We start from the raw sequence: 20,984 nt of genomic DNA on the forward strand, positions 1-20,984 counted from the left end.
GCAAAAATTTTAAACAATTCAAAAGAGAACCTTTGGGCTTTGCTCATTATTGAAGACCGTTCGGTGACCTATAGTTGTTAATTGCTGTGTCATTTGGTCTCTTGTGGAGAGTTGCCTCATTGGCAATCATACCACATTTTCTTTTATATATATACTAACAATTTGATTTATACTTCAACATTAGTTATGACAGACAGCAATGAACAACAATCGTCGGATTACAGGCTCAATTAAAATTATGACAAGATTAAACATGTATGTTGCGAACTTCTACGTCATTTGGTCTCAGCTGGGTGAAAGTCGTTTTATGGACAATCATATCACATCTTCTTAACTTTTATCACATCTTCTGACATATGACAGTGGTGTAAAACAAAGTTAAAGTGTGCTTTTCAAAAATATTTGTTTTTGTATTTTCATTTTCAACACGCAATTCTGAGTATATTTATTGGTTGTATTCCTTGTCTCATCCCAAGTAAAAGCTACTGGCAAAAGAGTGGACACACATCAAAGAAAACACTTAGTTTGACCTTAACACATTTATGTTTCGCAAGTTTGTATCCGTGTATCCGTCATGCAATGTTATGTGAAAATAGTTCAATAAGGCAATTAACAAAGAGAGATAGATGCATGTTTTAAATTTATTATCTCTCCTGACAATGTATATATTTGTCTATATCATGATTGTCCGGATTATACTTGTTGTTATGCAGACAGTCCACAAAAACTTTGTCACACATACATATTCTCCCCTTACAGGAACTGGGACTATCTGTAAAAATAATGAAATATGATAATATTTAGACAAATTAATTTTATTTTTTATTATGTCACCCTGATGGAGGTTGGGTGACATATTGTTATTGTACGATTCTTTTTTTTATTATTATTCCACACTTTTTTGTCAAGACTATTTCTCTGAATTGGATTGACCAATTGTTATGGAACTATACCAAAATGTTAATGACCATGTGCAGAAGTGCAGTCGATGGTTGGTATTTCAAAGATGGCTGCCGTTGTCATGGAAACAGTAAGAATGTGAAAAATCGGAAAGTCTCTCAAATTGAATGAAACTTTGTGGAAATGATCTTTGGCATGTGAGGATCTGCCATCCATCTTTGGAATTTTCAAAATGGCCGCTGTTGCCATGTAAACAGTACAAATGTTAAAATTTTCAAAATGCTTTAAACTTCCTGAAAATTCACAGAGTGATGTATTGTGAAGTAAATATGCTAATGCAATGTTAAAAAAATCGAAATGGCTGCCACTTGGTGACAATTGGCGGACCAGGGTGACATCCGCTATTGCTTGCAATGGCAATTCTAGATATTATTATTATCATTATCATTATCATTATCATAGTAGTAGTAGTAGTAGTAGTAGTAATCCTTTTTTTTTTTTAAATTATTATCATTAATATCATTATTATTATTGTCAGCGAAATTGTTTAATTTACCTTGACATTTGACTGTTCCGTTTTGAAGTTCATATGAGTATGGCCAAATTTTAGGCCAACATTCAGCCACATGACCATAGCAATCATCGTGGTCTTTGCAACACCTGCAAAAATTAAGTGTTTATTTTTTTATATTTTTTCAAAGCAGGTTCATACAAATTAATGGAAAACTATACAATACTATAAATCACAATACGAACTGTAACTGAACTCAAATTTAAAATAGACGTGTCAAATTGAAAACGTGTACTTAATAATTAATGTTGCTCTTTAATTAATTTGATACCGGCAATAAACCGAAGCAGTTTAAAAGAACAAGAAAGTGTTATCCTCTAAAGGGCCTTTCCCAAGTTAGGAACCATGCACTCACCAAGTGGTTGTCCTAGGTATACGTATTATAACTGTTTTACTTTCACAAAAAATAATCTTGCCTAAACTCGCAGCGATTCAGAAACTACACTATTTTTGGCAACTGAATGTTGACTCCTAGAGATTCATTCTTGATGTTCTGTTTTGATGGGTTGTTGTCTCAGTGACATATATCTAGCATCTTTTTATTTTTGTAATTATATGCTATCTACTTAAATTTAAAATGCTACTACTTTTTATGGTCGTTATTAGCTTGTTTGTATTCCTGCCTTTCAACAAGTGCGAACATATGCATTCTTTATTCGTATATATTCAACTTGTGTTTGCATTTTGTTGTCTCTTTCAAGTTGTTTCAACCTGTTGTCAAATACTGAGCACCATGAATTGATTGATTGATTAATTGGTGTTTAACTGCACTTTCAGCTCTTTTATGATAATTCGTAGTGATCATTTTTTATTAGTGTAGGAACCCGGAGTGGCCGGAGAAAACTTTTAGTAGGAAAACTAACAATCCAAGAAAATTAGAATTTGGAGTGGAGAGCACCTGCCACTTGTTGGGGGGCTATAGTAGCACTATGGATGGTCTTCTGTTCAATTGGAATATCAAATTGTTTTCTAAAATGAGAACCGTTCATATCTTGACATATTGATATATTGTAATTGTACGTTTATGATGTATCCATTACATAAACCTCACCACTCCTTTTATTTATACAAGTATTATTCAGGCATACTAACTGATCAACTGGTGTACCACTACCATACCATCCCCAAACTCAACCTTAGTCATGTATACTTACTGATCAACGCCATCAACTGGAGTACCACTATCATACCATCCCCAAACTCAACCTTAGTCATGCATACTTACTGATCAACTGGTGTACCACTACCATACCATCCCCAAACTCAACCTTAGTCATGTATACTTACTGATCAACGCCATCAACTGGAGTACCACTATCATACCATCCCCAAACTCAACCTTAGTCATGCATACTTACTGATCAACTGGTGTACCACTACCATACCATCCCCAAACTCAACCTTAGTCATGCATACTTACTGATCAACGACATCAACTGGTGTACCACTATCATACCATCCACAAAATCAACCTTAGTCATGCATGCTCACTGATCAACGCCATCAACTGGTGTAACACTACCATACCATCCACAAAATCAACCTTAGTCATGCATACTTACTGATCAACGCCATCAACTGGTGTACCACTATCATACCATCCACAAAATCAACCTTAGTCATGCATACTTACTGATCAACGCCATCAACTGGTGTACCACTATCATACCATCCACAAAATCAACCTTAGTCATGCATACTCACTGATCAACGCCATCAACTGGTGTACCACTATCATACCATCCACAAAATCAACCTTAGTCGTGCATACTCACTGATCAACGCCATCAACTGGTGTACCACTACCTTACCATCCACAAAATCAACCTTAGTCATGCATACTCACTGATCAACGCCATCAACTGGTGTACCACTATCATACCATCCACAAAATCAACCTTAGTCGTGCATACTCACTGATCAACGCCATCAACTGGTGTACCACTACCATACCATCCACAAAATCAACCTTAGTCGTACATACTTACTGATCAACGCCATCAACTGGAGTACCACTACCATACCATCCACAAAATCAACCTGAGTCATGCATACTCACTGATCAACGCCATCAACTGATGTACCACTACCATACCATCCACAAAATCAACCTTAGTCATGCATGCTCACTGATCAATGCCATCAACTGGTGTACCACTACCATACCATCCACAAAATCAACCTTAGTCATGCATACTCACTGATCAACGTCATCAACTGGTATACCACTATCATACCATCCACAAAATCAACCTTAGTCGTGCATACTCACTGATCAACGCCATCAACTGGTGTACCACTACCTTACCATCCACAAAATCAACCTTAGTCATGCATACTCACTGATCAACGCCATCAACTGGTGTACCACTATCATACCATCCACAAAATCAACCTTAGTCGTGCATACTCACTGATCAACTCCATCAACTGGTGTACCACTACCATACCATCCACAAAATCAACCTTAGTCGTGCATACTCACTGATCAACGCCATCAACTGGTGTACCACTATCATACCATCCCCAAAATCAACCTTAGTCATGCATTCTCACTGATCAATGCCATCAACTGGTGTACCACTATCATACCATCCCCAAAATCAACCTTAGTCATGCATGCTCACTGATCAATGCCATCAACTGGTGTACCACTATCATACCATCCCCAAAATCAACCTTAGTCATGCATGCTCACTGATCAATGCCATCAACTGGTGTACCACTATCATACCATCCCCAAAATCAACCTTAGTCATGCATGCTCACTGATCAATGCCATCAACTGGTGTACCACTACCATACCATCCCCAAAATCAACCTTAGTCATGCATGCTCACTGATCAATGCCATCAACTGGTGTACCACTATCATACCATCCCCAAAATCAACCTTAGTCATGCATGCTCACTGATCAACGTCATCAACTTGTGTACCACTACCATACCATCCACAAAATCAACCTTAGTCATGCATGCTCACTGATCAATGCCATCAATTGGTGTACCACTATCATACCATCCACAAAATCAACCTTAGTCATGCATGCTCACTGATCAACGCCATCAACTGGTGTAACACTACCATACCATCCACAAAATCAACATTAGTCATGCATGCTCACTGATCAACGCCATCAACTGGTGTAACACTACCATACCATCCATAAAATCAACCTTAGTCGTGCATACTCACTGATCAATGCCATCAATTGGTGTACCACTATCATACCATCCACAAAATCAACCTTAGTCATGCATGCTCACTGATCAACGCCATTGACTGGTGTACCACTACCTTACCATCCACAAAATCAACCTTAGTCATGCAGACTTAATGATCAACGCCATCAACTGGTGTACCACTACCTTACCATCCACAAAATCAACCTTAGTCGTACATACTTACTGATCAACGCCATCAATTGGTGTACCGCTACCATACCATCCACAAAATCAACCGTAGTCGTACATACTTACTGATCAACGCCATCAATTGGTGTACCGCTACCATACCATCCACAAAATCAACCTTAGTCGTACATACTTACTGATCAACGCCATCAATTGGTGTACCGCTACCTTACCATCCACAAAATCAACCTTAGTCGTACATAATTACTGATCAACGCCATCAATTGGTGTACCGCTACCATACCATCCACAAAATCAACCTTAGACATGCATGCTCACTGATCAACGCCATCAACTGGTGTACCACTACAATATCATCCACAAAATCAACCTTAGTCGTACATACTTACTGATCAACGCCATCTACTGGTGTACCACTACCAGACCATCCACAAAAACATCCATAGTCTAGAAGTGCTTTGGCTCGGCCGTATCCGAAATAATATTTTAACTGCCATGTAATATTCCACATTGCTCTTTTATTTCTCAGGCTTCTTGACTCTGTAAAAAGTAAAATCACAAAAATACTGAACTCCAAGGAAAATTCAGAAAGGAAAGTCCCCAATCAAATGGCAAAATCAAAAGTTCAAACACATCAAACGAATGGATAACAACTGCCATATTCCTGACTTAACATATACCTGACTTAACACACATATAAATACAAGGCCTAGGTCAACGGCCATAAAACTTCACTCAATACTCGGAGTACAAAATGTGTGATAGAAACACCAAACCCAGTATTTTGATTGGTTGGTTTCTAAGTCAACTGTAGTCGTACTTCATTCTTTATGACTGCAAGGCCAGGCTTTTGCGTACAATCACAAGTATATAATAGAAATTGAAATTATACAGTATTCTTTCCAAGTTTTCGGTGTGTTTCATTTTCATTTTTATTTGATATCAGGTATTTAGTTTTCGCAACAGCTCTTAATGAGGACTAATGAAGACTGAAGACGGATAAACAAATTTGACCAGTGTAATTAAGTAAGGGTGAACACAGTAAAAATACTAGTATCAGTAGAATCAATTCATGATAATAAACAACTGGACACATTTGATTGTCTATCAAGAATTTATCAACATGTCGAGGAATTTTAAATCGGCTAAAGATATATGTAATAATCTACTTGTTGCTTACGTACCCACTTTATGAGAATCAATGTACACGATGATACACAATACCGATGCAGCAAGGTCCTGAAATGAAAAACAAATATATAAATAAAACTAAAATATTCTTTAAAACAACTTTTTAATTTACAGGAAATCCGTATTGTTGACAAGATGGTATGCATATCTTATGCACTAAATGTATGTCTGACGCGCTATGCGATTTGGTGCCACGATATCTCAGTAGCATGAGTTCAAATCCCAGCGAGGGAAGAACAAAAAATTTGCTTACGCAAATTAACAGATCTAACATTGTTGAGCTGATGTTTAGACGAATAATGTGTACAGAATATATTGTCAGCCTTGTATCACCATCACTGCTGATGATCCGATAGATAAAATCTGTTGAAGTGTCGTCACTGGTTCGGACGTACTTATAATATAATTATGCCTGTGACTTCATTTACAATAATTTGTAGGATCCTTTACAATAGATAATTCAGCTGATCTGTAACAATTCCAACTTCATGCCTTATATATCATGTACTGTGTTACGACGCTAGATTAAAAACTGACGAGGGCCACCGAAAGCTGTATTTTTTAGTAGCCCAGGTGGTCGAGTGGTCTAGCGCGTCGGAGATAGTGCGATGCGATTTGGTGCCATGATATCTCAGTAGCATGAGTGCGAATCCCGGCAAGGGAAGAACAAACAATTTGCTAACGGAAATTAACAGATCTTACATTATTGGGCTGATGTTTAGACGAATTATATGTATATATGTTCCAGACCGTATGAGTATTTGGACCGTACGCGTACGGTCTGACTGAAATTAAGAAGTTGGTCAAGTTTATTAGATACAAATGCGTATAACAGATCAACATAACTTAACTCTCAAATTAATATAAAAAAGTTCAATTGTAATTGAAATAAAAACTTTACATTTTAACTATTCAAAAAAGTCACGCTAATTAAATATGTTAATCTCTTGTATTTAGCATGCCGATCAGTAATACATTAATTGAATTTTGATCACTGAACTTGAAGATATCGGATGTAAACATAATGTGGGAGGACAATTGTTTTAGAATATTTAGCAACTTTACAAAAAATAATGCAAATGCAAAGGAATATGCATGATCTGCAAACATGTAAATGTTAAAAAAAAATATTACGTTACTTGTGGTAGCAAGTGTCACTTTGGGCGAGAGTACCAAAATAGGATTCGGATATACAATAAAACAAATGTTTAATTTTAATTGTTCGTTTGTTTTTTTAATTTTATCCATCTAATTGTAATAATAACAATTTGTAAAACTAAAAATAATGATTGTGATAAATGTTTGTTTAAATTTAACCCATATGATCCAACAACAAGTATGGTCATCTCGTACTGGACCGTACGCGTATACTCATACGGTCCGACCGTACGCGTATGGTCGGACCGTACGAGTATACGTATACGGTCCGGACCGTACGCGTACGGTCCAAATACTCGTATGGTCTGGAACATATATATATACATTTTGTGTACTTCTTATCTAATACACTGCAAGCAAAACGTTCTTCCATTTACAAGATACAGTACTGACAAACAGCATATTTCAATATATAGATACTTACACGTAAAATCAGCATAGTTGAACTGTTCTCGTCTGCTGCAAAGTGACAAAAAAGTAGAAATATATTGACAAGATGAAAAACAATTGATTTAAAAAAAAACAACACTGTAATAAATGGTCAGCTAACGTCGAGACAATAAGAAAAAATAATGCATATAGATTGTCCAAATCAATTAATTTTGTTGCCCTCTTACTGAGCCTCATCTTCGGGATTTTAATTTTGTGACTATACTTGGCCGTTTTTATAGTAATTATTTGATCATAGAAAGCTGAAATGTCCCTACAGGAAAAAAAATAAATAAAAATAATGAAGCTGACTTAATATTGGAACAGAATATATGCAATGATGATTTAATATGCAAGACTACAACTTGATTGTGGGAACAAAATAGTAAATTTACAAAACTCAATCATCGTTTTTATCGCATCCTCAAAGCATGAAAAAATTAGAGAAAAAAACATTAAACATACCATTGGACGGAACGAATGTATAACCGCTTCAATTACCTATAGTTTTTAAAATGCAGGTATAAACATAAAGACTTAATATATTTTGAATATTGATTTTTTGTATTCCTATCTATTATGTACAAGCAGTGATCAAATGGCATTGAAAATTCACAGTCATCTAAAGGAGTAGGCCCAGTAAGACCCCTTTTTGGCCCAAAAATATAGCAGTTTTACATTACTGTTAAAATGAAAACTTTTAGCTATTTATTGGAAAGTAGAATACTTCTGTTACATAAATATTTGCAGTTTTTGACAATACAATGCACATGTATCGGGTACAAGCACCATTAAGTCATGCTAAATTACTGAAATCTTCACAATTTTAGCATTTTAGTTATGCCTCGTTCACACGTACATTTAATTCGAATTGAATTCGAATCGAATGCGACTAATAGCGTTCACACACTCTTCTTTTTTAATTCGAATTGATTCGAATTGGCTAATTCGAATTATCTACATGTAATTCGCATTAGAAATACGCTTTTGCTAATACGAATTAAAGTTAACGTCGTTTGGACAGTATTTACAGCGAATTTGACGCTCATTGAAATTCGAATTAGAATTGACGTTAGGACGTAAAACGTTTCTAATGAGAATTAAACTAATTCGAATTAGTTAATGAGAATCGAATTCGAATTACGTGTGAACGCAGCATAGATTTCAGACGGTTTCCGTCTAGAATGAAAGTGGCCGCATTTGTGTTCATTCTTCATATTGAAATGTAAGTTGTATTTGATGATAATAAATAACATATGTAAAGTTTGAGGATGAACACGGATGCGGCCACTTCCGTTTTCGACAAAAACCATCTGAAAAATGACATTTTTTGGCATATTTGATAGATTTTTCATATTTGAGCTTGAATCGGAGCGTTTTTAATGACTAAATTATAGTTAAAATCTTTCACATCAACGAAAAAAGCGATATCACAACTATTCAGGACATTTGGAATTCAGAAACTACAGATTTTATTAGCTGTAATGAAATTTATAGGAGGCTGATTGATAGGAGAAATTGTATTTCCGAATTTTCAAAAATTAAACAGGCAATTCCTAAAGATTTCGTGCTAATTTTGAAATCTTGCGGAAACCAGAATTTGCATCATGAAAAAAAATTAAAGATATCAAATGACCTTGAGAACCGTCACTTAAACAACCAAACAATCAAACAATCAAAGTTAAAACTCAAATATATTCGTATGGTTTTAAATAAAGATGTATCTCCAACGTGTCAAATTAAGTGCGAGGAAATATTTGGAACAGATATACCTTGGGAAAATATATGGTTGGGATTAGAACATTTGAAAATTGAAAATAAAGTAAAAAGAATTTCAATGGAAATCCATGCACAATATTTTATATACTGAAGAAAGATATAAAAAACGATGACATCAAATGGAAAATGCCACATTTGCCATTTGAAATGACAGTGGTATAGAAACCCTGGCTGCAACACTTGTTTTTCAGTTGTAGTACATCACAGTTAATTAAAACAAATCTCCAAGAAATACATGTACTTAATATCAAATCAAACATAGGAATAAATAATCCTTTTGTTGAAAAGGACGTTCACTTAGGTAAAAACACGAGAGAATTAAAATATGATAATTTTTTAAACATGATTATCATATATTTCAAATGGACATCTATATGGGAAATTAGGAATTCAATAAAATTTGACAACCGCAAGATATTTATTTAACTTTATTAAATCTGGAAACAAAACTAGAAAAATAATCTAAAATTTGTTCTTCTTTTGAAAGGCGTTGACATCATTGATAAGACAAAATTGGAGTCGGTTATAATGAAAATTTAGACAGTACATATAGTATGTATAAGCTTGAGTCAAAGTACATTTTTATGGTTTATCGTATAAGAAAGAATATCTATTTTATCAATTTATACAAACATAAACAAAAAAACGATAAAAAAAAGTATTAGCCTAGTATCATGTTTATTGTAGTACTTGCACATCTTTTGTGTGAGTATCTTATTATTTACTTACTATTCTGAAATTACAGTATAGAACTGTTAGATGCTTCTAACATTATATGGATATATTTTTTACACTAATTGTAAATACAAGGTAAAAAGTGGACTACATTTTCATTGCTTTCTATTTCCCCTGGATAGATGGTTCATTTTGTAAACACGGACCCTTAGCCTGTTCCTGGACGACTAAGGTAATTGTATACAGCAAATATTTAGGAATAAAACGTTTATATGTCTTAAAAAAACCTACTACTAATAGGTCAAACATATAGAAAATGTGGCTTTCGAAGAGCTTTTATAATTAACCCTGCACGTATATAAGCAACACAATTATCACATGGTTGACAAGACGGATCATGTGCTCTCTGAATGCATTCGTCACAACTCTGCCGATTCTGGAGTGTAGCGGATTCACCCGAGGATTGCCAATTGCTCTGGATATGTCAACCAATTATTTAGAATTAGTAGTAGTTTTTATTTTAAAGACATATAAACGTTTTATTCCTAAATATTTCCTGTATACAATTACCTTAGTCGAATTTATTGATTATTTTAATGTCCGTGTTGATTAAAACTGAATATGAAAATACAAAGATGTGGTATATGATTGCCAATGAGACAACTCTCTTCAAGAGAACAAATGACATAGCAGTAAGCCACTGTTTAGGTTACCGGAGGCCTTCAACAATGAGCAGAACCTGAAGCCTTTCTCTGTCTTCAAAGCATGTACCCGTTGGTGGTAGTATAGAGTGTTTCAGCTAATGATAAAAGCTATTAAAAAGCTTACCTGAGTGTCAAATCAATGTTACAATCTGCAGGTTAAGATCATTGAATATCATAAAGCAAGATTTGGCTGACATATATACCATTGCTCAAGAAACCTGTGGAATTCTCATTTGGAGTTTTAAGATAAGGAAATACTTTAGATTATAAAATGTAATTGTATACATTTGTTAGCAATAAGTCGTTTCCAGTTAAAATAATAGGACTGTTTTAGTAGAAGATATTTGAGCAATAATGTGCTACTGTTGGGAACAATGTAAATAAAGTACATACTTGTAAAACATTAAACAATGACGCATTTAAAAAGAATTCCGGTTTTTAAGAGCAAACTTACGGTTTATAACCTTTTTGATCATGAACTTCCTTAGTGGATGGACAAGTACTTATTTATGTAATTATTTCAATAACATACTATTTCTTTGTATTCAACGGTAAGTTATTGATACACGTATCAAAACTCTATGACGTAGTTATATCGACAGCTATATTCCTCAACATCACCAAATCGTCCAAATAAAACAAACAAAAAAGTATTTAATATCTAAATAAAAATGAATACCATACTGTAAAATGTGTATGCCTCCGAAGCAGGTTTTTTTGGATTTACTTTCATCAGAAACGTTAGTTGTATCATATTAAAAATGAGCTGATTTGTATTTCAAGTTTTGTTGAAATTTGGTATAAATTAATTAAGGTTATTTCATAGAAAGTTTTAAGTAAGAACATTTGTCTGAGGTTTTATATTGTATATACATGTTTGTATATATGTCTTTACTTTATATTTTATTACCTCTACAACTTTTTCTGTTTTAAATTTTCTTTGTTTACCTCCATTATTATGCTAATTTTGATCCCAACATTATTAGATAAGACACATTTTTTTCTTGTGATCAGAGATTAACAGCTAGATACTTGGTTTCAACAGATGATTGAACGATTAGCTTCGCCCATATGCTCTTATACATATAGTATTTACCATGTGCTTTTATGAATCTTAGTTTTTTTGGCTGGATTATTTCGACTAGATCTAGATCATAAGCATTAGGAGAGTGAAGATATTATAAAGAATGTCAGTAACTGCGAGTGCTCTCAGATCTGTACTTAGTGTCTTTTTGTTGTTGGGATGTACAAGTACCCGGCCTCGTTCACTTGTATTTGTAGTATTATAGTTCGTTCTTATATTGTACTGTTACACCAATGTCCCAGGTTAGGGAGGATCCCGCTAACATGTTTAACCCCGCCACTTCTGTATGTACAAAAATGGATGTTCCTGTCCCAAGTCAGGAGTGGTTGTCGTTTGTTAATGTGTAACATATTTTTGTTCGTTCATTTTTTGTACATAAATTAGGCCGTTAGTTTTCTCGTTTAAATTATTTTACATTATCATTTCTGGCCCTTTAATAGCTATGCAGTCTGGGCTTTGCTCGTTGTTGAAGGCCGTACGGTGACCTATAATAGATGTTAATTTTTGTGTCATTTGGTCTCTTGTGGAGAGTTGTCAATTTGTCTCATTGGCAATCATACCACATCTTCTTTTTTATATTGTATAACATGATAAATGAACAAAAAAGACATTTACTTCAAGTTTACACATTTTTCACATCTTATTACATTGTACATAAGTAAGTAAGTAGGTAATTTTGTTTGTTTTAAAATCCAAAATTACAGGAATGATACCAAGACAATACAAAACATACAAACATATATATCATACCAAATTCATAAACATTGTATATGTAAATAAGGAATACCACAAAGTTATTTAGTACTTAATAAAGCATTTCTAGAAATGTACATGTCGCTTATAAATTTAACAATAATTCTAATTATATCAGTCTAACCACACGTATACAAAAATTTAAATCTTGCTTCATTAGTCATATTTAAAAAAGATGGAATTATTTCACTAATTTTGGAAAACAATTGGTCTCTAATTATATTTAGTTTTGTACATTTTAAAGTGAAATGAAATTCATCTTCTACTTCTATGAGACACAAAGGACAAATTCTTTCTTCTACAGGGGTTTTAGTGTGACGCCCTTGTTCAATTCTAAGAACACTATTACTAATGCGAATTTTAGCAAAACGCCCTATTACTTTTTGTAACCATAGACACATAATAATACACTGTATGTCTCTGTTGTAACATAACCATGACTTTGTATAAAAACTTATCTAAAGTTAATTACCGTAATGTTGTCATAACAATGATGAAAAGAAAAACGACTAGAAATAAAATCTAAACAAGTTTGAGCTCTCTAAAAAGCTGAGGACTGCTTCGCTCTATCCTAATTTAAGGTAATATGTGTGCTCGTGGTTGTTGATGAAGTATTGGAAATGTAGTATTTTTAGTTAACACATGGCAAGAGTAAAATCTCTTTGTTCTTACTGTGGTATAATCTGGATAATGCACAGCTAAGGTGTGCATTAACTACCTCAGATATACTGCACAGTTCAAATCTATTTTTACCTTTAGGGGCGGTTCTTGGATTTTGAAAAGGGCGTTATTCTATCAAATTAAAAAAAATATCCCCGAGTGTAGCGAGACTAAAAGACAATATGGACGATTTTAAGCTTATTATAACCACGATACTTTGTAAAAATCCAAGGGTTAACGACCTGTTCGCCCCACCCCTGAATCCGCCATCTGCCTTGAAATTACGACAAAAAGTGAAAGTTGAACTTCGTACAAACATCGTAGTTTCAAAATAGGAAAAAGAAAGGTTTCTCATTCCTTTATTTTTTTTATCTAAGCTGGGACATAAACTATTTTATTAAATTTTGTGTACAACGTAAATCTAAATCAGTGTTTTAAAGTTAAAAAGATAGTTAAAACAATTTCTAAATCAGTGTTTTAAAGTTAAAAAGATGGTTAAAACATTTTTTGTTAATTTCTGCCAAAAAAGAATTGTATCTAAGAATATCCGAATAAAAGAAATCTGATTTAGATTAGTTTCAGAATCAATGGAATTTATAACGACTTTTTGAATATCTCTTCTATAAAGGGACTATTTTTGGATCGAATTTAATGAGGACCATATTTAAGTTTGTTTTAAAACAGGGGGATTAACTGGAGATCAATCAGAATTCATTTAGATGGACATGTCTTAAAAAGTAATACAGTAGATAAAAAAAAAAAAGGGGGGGGGGTGCGGGGAGTAAAAGGTTTTGAAAGAGAAACTTTTTTCTCTAAGCATATTATTGAGGGGAAAAAATTCAAAAGCAATTTATCTAATTTAAACTCAATAACCCTTGCAGTTATGTGTTTTTTTATTTCATACACCGATTTGAAAGTACACAGTTTGTCAAAGTCTTAATCGTCACCAATTAAATAAAAAATGGGAATAAATTTAACGGAAACGATAAAAAAAAATATACCATTAAATCGCAATTTTAAAATGAGTCTAAATATAAAAAAAAATGTAATTTCAAACTTACCAAAGTCGTATTTCCCCTTTCTTTACCCTACAAGAAACTTTCCTAGGATCCTTGTATTGCGGAATGGCGTCAATATTTCTAAAACGTTCACGTAAATTGATTGCGTCATGTGTTAAAACAGTTATTGGCCAATCAAATCGGTATATGTAATTTAATCTGCACAGCACGAGATGACCCAATAACCCGAACTCCTACGTCGTTCGGGTTATTGGGTCATCTCGTGCTGTGCAGATTAAATCCCATATACCGACTTGCTTGGTCAATAACTATAACATATTGATTGATATACATTGGATTTACTTTAAGAGTGTGCGTTATACACACATGCTTTTAAATAAATTGTTTACTTTACTTGTTGAAAAGTAAAACATTTACAAATAGACACGACTCTGGGAGTTGTGCTTCTCTGGAGGTGTGCATAGATTGGCAGAAGTTATAAAATACATTGTTAAGCAAAACAAATGTTGCATATTGCTGATTCAAAAAGCAAATAAACACGTATTAATACTTGATATTTTAATATTGAATTTCAGTGTGCTATATATGTAAAGTGAAACGAACATAAATTAATGACAGTTGGTTGGAACTGTAATACACATAGTTAATTTTCCGGCATTTGATGTCTTATCATTTAAGCCAATAGCTGTTGCTGTATCTCAGCCGTTTCATAAAGCAACCAATAAGAATCTATTTGTGATTAGTAATTATTTCAAGATGGCGTATATGTCGACTGAAACTAATAGTTCCGCACCGTGATGCAAAGCAAAGATATACTTTTAGGCCACAGCAATTTAATTTTTTGTTCTACTGATTTTTCGACTCCAAAAATTGGGGCGAGCGAGCGATTTGAAAATTTTAATAAAAAAAAAATTATTTACAAATATTTTAGGCGAAGCTTGAAAAGTAAAGGCGAGCGATTATAAATTATGTCTGTCTTTTAATTTATTTACACTATGCTATAACGACGACAATTTTTATTTAAAAACTAAAATTTGCTTTTAATATTTTTAAAGTGTAGCCGTACATATGCCAATGCCCAATCGCTTCTAGATCACTGCGACTTTTATATTTATTTTATCCCAGACCAACTTGACCAATATCCGATCCCTTCGCGACCACATTCGACCACTCTTCGATCTCTACTCGATCATACACGAGAACACATGACAGCTACACGATAATCTAAAAGTGTGTGCTGATCTGATCAACTCTCATAACTCTGCTTCCGCAAAAATATATTTGCAACATTATTTTTATATGTACATAAATTCGTACAGTGCGTGTCTTTACTTTTGCGAGAAGAGGTAACATTTTTAAAGAGAGGCAAAAGACACCAAAAGAACGATCAAACTCAAAGGGTCGAAAACAAAAAGCGCAGCCATAGCGAAAGAAAAAAAAAGAAAATCGACGAGAAGACAAACAGCAATCCACATAACATAGAAAACAAAAAACTTAGCAACACGTAACCCAACGAAACCTGTGATGATCTCAGGTGTTCCGGAAGGGAAGAAAATCCTGCAATTTTGGCACCAGCGGATTTTTCAAATATAAAAGTAATTGTGCAATAATATTCATTATTAGACAGCTGATAACTAAGTTATCTTTCAAAGTTGGTTTATAAGAAAATCAAGATTATATTTTATATTTAAGGTATTTTTGGTTTTGTCTGTCCGTATTTTTCCGTTTGTCCAGAAATGTTTGTAGTATAAAAAAAAAAAAGAAGATGTTGTACAATTGCCAATGAGACAGCTCTGCACAGAACACCAAATGACACAGAAATTATTAATAACAACTATAGGTCACCTTACAGTCAATTTTTTTTCAATCGAACTTTTTGATGTAATTTCACACAAAAAATGAGACGAAAGACAAATATTTTTTATTTGGAGCGAATTTCTTTCTTACACTAACGCTACAAACTGTTCAGCGAGCACACGTTTTGATCATTTGTTTCTAACATGCTTTTGCAAAGTTTGCATAAATTTTGACAAACTATACACTCGCTGCAAATGCGTCTACAGTTTGTCGTTCGTCGTTTGTTAGTTCAAACGATGCATTTCTTTCTAACTTATCATTAAATCAATTATCTAAACGTGTACTTGCTTGTCATAACTCAAAACAATGTCTAAACTTACTCAAAATTAGGTATTACCCTCCTTTCTTTCATTAAAATAACAGCTATGAAAGCTAAATTTGAGCAATTTTAGATGATATTTTGAGTTATGAAAAGCAAGAACATACCTCTTTTTTTTAAAACGCTTTATCATCACTATCTTCATACATTCATCTGATTAAGATGAAGAACTGCCAATATAATAACAATAATACGTAATAAGTTCCAATAACAACAAAATGTGCATGCGTTTTTGACAGTTCAAACAGGATCAGCAAACTCTGATTAAACGATGCATTTGTTTCTACTTCTGTAACTTTACTAAACTTTGTTTAGAAAGAAATGCACTCTTGATCTCTTGATAGATATACATTTTTGTATGTAAAGTTGTAAACAGTTTCAGAAAAAGGTATCACTCCAGGGGATTGAAATGCTACTTTGGGTCAAATTTTGGGGAAATATTTGACATCTTTGTCATTTTTTTTTGCAATATTGTTTAGCAAATACATGCAGGTTGTTGCCATACAACAAACAGAAAATAAATATCTTTAACCATTCAACTACTGGATATCAAATAATGAAAAATACTGATTACATACTTATGCACATATATGACACAGTACGCTTTGTTTGTAAGAAAGCACGAAAAAGGGGATGGTATAAAGTTTATGTATATTGCTATCTAACATAAGTACTAATCCAGTGATAAATCTCATTTTGTGGTGTTATTTCCAAAAAAGGGCCACACAACTACCATTACATAGCCGTGTCCACTATGAAGAAGTTTTTATAAGCATTGGGTTCCTCTTTGTTGAGTTAGTACAAGTCTTTCATACTGCCCACACAGTGGTCGTCGTGTCAGCCACTGCCTCACCTAGATTTCTCGGCGCCCGTTGCTGTCTACACCATCTTGTTCGTCTTCTATGAACTCTACAAGCTCCTTCACACGATAAACCTGTCTCTTTGAGCTCTTACCATCTTGCCCACAAATCCAATTGCTCTATTTCTATGTAGATATTTTATATGTATGATTTTACTCGGACCTTCTACCGAATAAAACCAAATAAACGGAGAATGTGTCCATGGGACAATTAAAATGCCCTAGCTAGCATATATAACATTATAAAGGGTCATTACTAAAAAATGACCACCCAAATTCGCATTCGAACTGTGTTTTATGGTAATAAGCATTGTGTATACGGCTTTCATAAAATTTGGTTGAGGTAAAATAAAATTAGAGAACGGAAACTAATATTGTTGGGACGTATTTACGTACGGACTGACAAGGGTAACACTTAATGCCCACTCCGAAGCGACATTTGTATACTAAAATTGTGCATACCCGACAAATTCTCGATAATTCCTACGATCCATATACGATCAGGTCGATCTGGTCTGGTCGAGATCAGGCTGAGATCGTGAATAGTTGATTTGGTCTACTTAGTCGAGTAAAGATAGTGAATTGATCGGAATTATCGAATAAGTATTCATTTTGTTGTCGGGATAGAGTCATTAAGGAGTCGTGAATGGTCGAGTTAAGGTCGTGTACAGTCGGATGGCGATCGGGTAAAAGTCGTAAACAGGCCCGAAACAGGAATTTGGTTGAGCTTGGTCGTGGAAATTTGGAGAATCGGGATCATCGAGTTGATCTGATCGGCAGTGTGAACCTAGCTTTAACATCCTGACTACGTTCATACTACGACCATAACGAGTTCTAGCCATGCTCATTTACATTGTCACATAAAGTATATAAAAGCTCTCCATGCTTTGTTTGGCTGTATTTTATTTGGACCTCATGTCCCTAAATTCCAATAGCTCAACCATACATGTACTTGACACATCTGTATCATTCCCACTAATGTTCAATGAAATATCGTCATTTGATCTTGATGGACCAGCAATACGTTGTGATTCAGGTTGGATAGGTTGATCCGACATTTCTTCTGGATCAGGCTTCCTATCAGATGCCCTATTGACTCTACCTCTACACCTACCACCAAGCCTACGACTTCTGGTAGATTTTGGTGGCATGCATGTATTGTTTCCGAGAATTCTACGTATAGATGACAATAAGAAGGGATGGAACAGTATTTTTATGTAACATGATTTTGACGTTATTGCTGATAGTGTAGTTAAAATAGTTAACTCTTTATAAATTATAAAGTAATTATAAATACTATTTATGAGTTACATTTTAATATTTTATGATGTATTTAAATGAGTAGTTATTGTTGCAAACTCCATTAGAAATTTGAATTGAGATCGGTTTTGGAATAAAGGAAAGGGGGATGTGAGAAAAAAAATTGGGGGGGAGGGGTTCAATTTTTCTCATTTCAGATTTCATAAATAAAAAGAAAATTTCTTCAAACATTTTTTTGAGAGGATTAATATTCAACAGCATAGTGAATTGCTCAAAGGCAAAACAAAAATTTTAAGTTCATTAGACCACATTCATTCTGTGTCAGAAACTTATGCTGTGTCAACTATTTAATCACAATCCAAATTTAGAACTGAATCCAGCTTGAATGTTGTGTCCATACTTGCCCCAACCGTTCAGGGTTCAACCTCTGCGGTCGTATAAAGCTGCGCCCTGCGGAGCATCTGGTTAGCTAATAAGTACCTGTCTTTTAAGGAGTTAATGTTTCCTTTAGTACACTACAGAATAATAAGACTATTGACTGTTACTTAAACAGGTCGTGACCACTACCTTATATGGAAATGCATAAATTAGCATACTTATGTTCTCGCACATGTAATTGTTTATTTTCATGTGACGCAATTTATTTTCACCTAGGTTTTTGACCAATCCACTAAATGAGTCACAATGCATGATGGACTACTACGTGTTTACAATCAACCAAGAACACGTGTTATTTACTGAAATACAACACATTTTTTCGTGCAATGCGGGATTCACAATTTCGCTTAGTTTTTCATTTTGTGTATCCTCATTTATAGTTCGTGATATAAAGTATTACTTCCATGCTCAGATTAACGGAGAGTTGTTTCTATGCGCAGCAAAAAGGGTTTGAATTACCCGATATATAGCCATTAACATGTTTGATGATAACACGGAGATGTCATGTATTCCTCCACCAGACAGCAACGAAACAACAGCGAAAAACACAATTACCCATGAGAAAAACTTACAAGTGTAAAGTAAGCCGTCGATAACAGCCGGTGCTAATATTCACGAGTACAGCAATTTTCGTATAAATATTTAAAGGCAAATGTGTGATCCTTGAATTTTGTGTTCGGTAAAAATGCGAAGAAATATTTACATACATGGCATTGTTAACAAAATCTATAAGTATTTATTTTTGTCACATTTCAGTATATTGGACTTCCAAACTGTTCCCTTTGTTTTGAAGGTAGTGAAGTCAGCAACTGTAGTTTCAGTTTGTATTCGTTTTTTAACGGGCTCGGACATTTGCCAAACTGAATAAAATCATTACAGCTGATTTCTTATGCCTGCAAAGTAAAGTCTTGGTTGGCTTGCTTGCTTTGTTTGAATACTTGTTTATACAAGCTTTTAAAATAAGATTGACATCTTTAAACAATATATATATATAGGCATAGTTTAACTTGTATATTTTATATTTTGTGCAATATACAAACAAAGCAAGCAAGCTAACCAAAGTTTTGCTCTACATGCATTAGGAAATAAGCTGTAATGATGTTATCCATATGTATGTGCGACAAGGTTGAAAATTTGATATGTTTTGTGAAAATTGCAGCGATCTAATATAAAAAGAAGATGTGGTATGATTGCCAATGAGACAACTGTCCACAAGAGACCAAAATGACACAGAAGTTAACATTTATAGGTCACCGTACTGCCTTCAACAATGAGCAAAGCCAATACCGCATAGTCAGCTATAAAAGGCCCCGATATGACAATTTAAACAATTCAAACGAGAAAACTAACGGCCTTAATTATATAAAAAATGAACGAAAAACAAATATGTAACACATAAACAAACGACAACCACTGAAATACAGGCTCCTATAGAAATCTATATATTTTTTTTTGATGGGATAGATTTCTTCTCCTTTTATATATTTAATTGGGCCGGGTGTTTTTTTTTTTTTGTTTTTTGTCTGGATTGTTTTACACAAGTAATTTTGGGGAAATTTACAGCTTACTTTTTAGCATTGAACCTATGACTGGTTACTTTACTAGATTATGTCTTTGTTGGAAAGATGTCTCATTTGACACTCATACCTCATCTTCTTATTTCTATATACAAAGCACGTTTTAGAAGTAGAAAAAAAGGTAATATGGCACCCACTATGATCCAGAGACTTTAAATATTGGAGATGTATTTAGCTATATACCGTAACCGCTCAGTGGCGGATCCAGGGGGGGGGGGGGGGTCCGGGGGATGGAACCCACCCCCCTTTTTTTTTGGACGATCAATGCATTTGGATTGGGACATGTAGTTGGAACCCCCCTTTCGTCCAGGGTTAGGACCCCCCTTTTTAAAATGGCTGGATCCGCCCCTGCCGCTTTCATAACACTTATTTTTAGC

The 20,984-nt window shown here is 34.1% G+C and overlaps 1 protein-coding gene across 1 annotated transcript; it reads right to left on the reverse strand.

The window, feature by feature from the left end:
• Window positions 1-613: 613 nt before the first annotated feature.
• On the reverse strand, window positions 614-11,010 carry LOC139501506 (basic phospholipase A2 PA-9C-like). The gene is made up of 6 exons (XM_071290609.1): window positions 10,906-11,010; window positions 7,619-7,653; window positions 6,030-6,084; window positions 5,235-5,385; window positions 1,457-1,560; window positions 614-772 (listed from the first exon to the last, which is right to left on the reverse strand). Exons 2-6 carry the CDS (start codon window positions 7,631-7,633, stop codon window positions 645-647), a joined length of 453 nt encoding a protein of 150 aa, XP_071146710.1. The 5' UTR covers window positions 7,634-7,653; window positions 10,906-11,010; the 3' UTR covers window positions 614-644.
• Window positions 11,011-20,984: the final 9,974 nt, after the last annotated feature.

This window comes from Mytilus edulis, chromosome 13 (assembly GCF_963676685.1).
Source record: "Mytilus edulis chromosome 13, xbMytEdul2.2, whole genome shotgun sequence".
Classification (NCBI taxonomy): Eukaryota; Metazoa; Mollusca; class Bivalvia; order Mytilida; family Mytilidae; genus Mytilus; species Mytilus edulis.

Bases quoted from the DNA above. Each gene is read 5' to 3' on its own strand.
- LOC139501506 (XM_071290609.1), bottom strand. The intron at 5,386-6,029 runs GTACGTAAGCAA...TACTTTTTACAG, and splicing joins CATTGATTCTCATAAAGTGG to AGTCAAGAAGCCTGAGAAAT. The intron at 1,561-5,234 runs GTAAGTATGTAC...TAATTTTTGCAG, and splicing joins CCAGTAGATGGCGTTGATCA to GTGTTGCAAAGACCACGATG.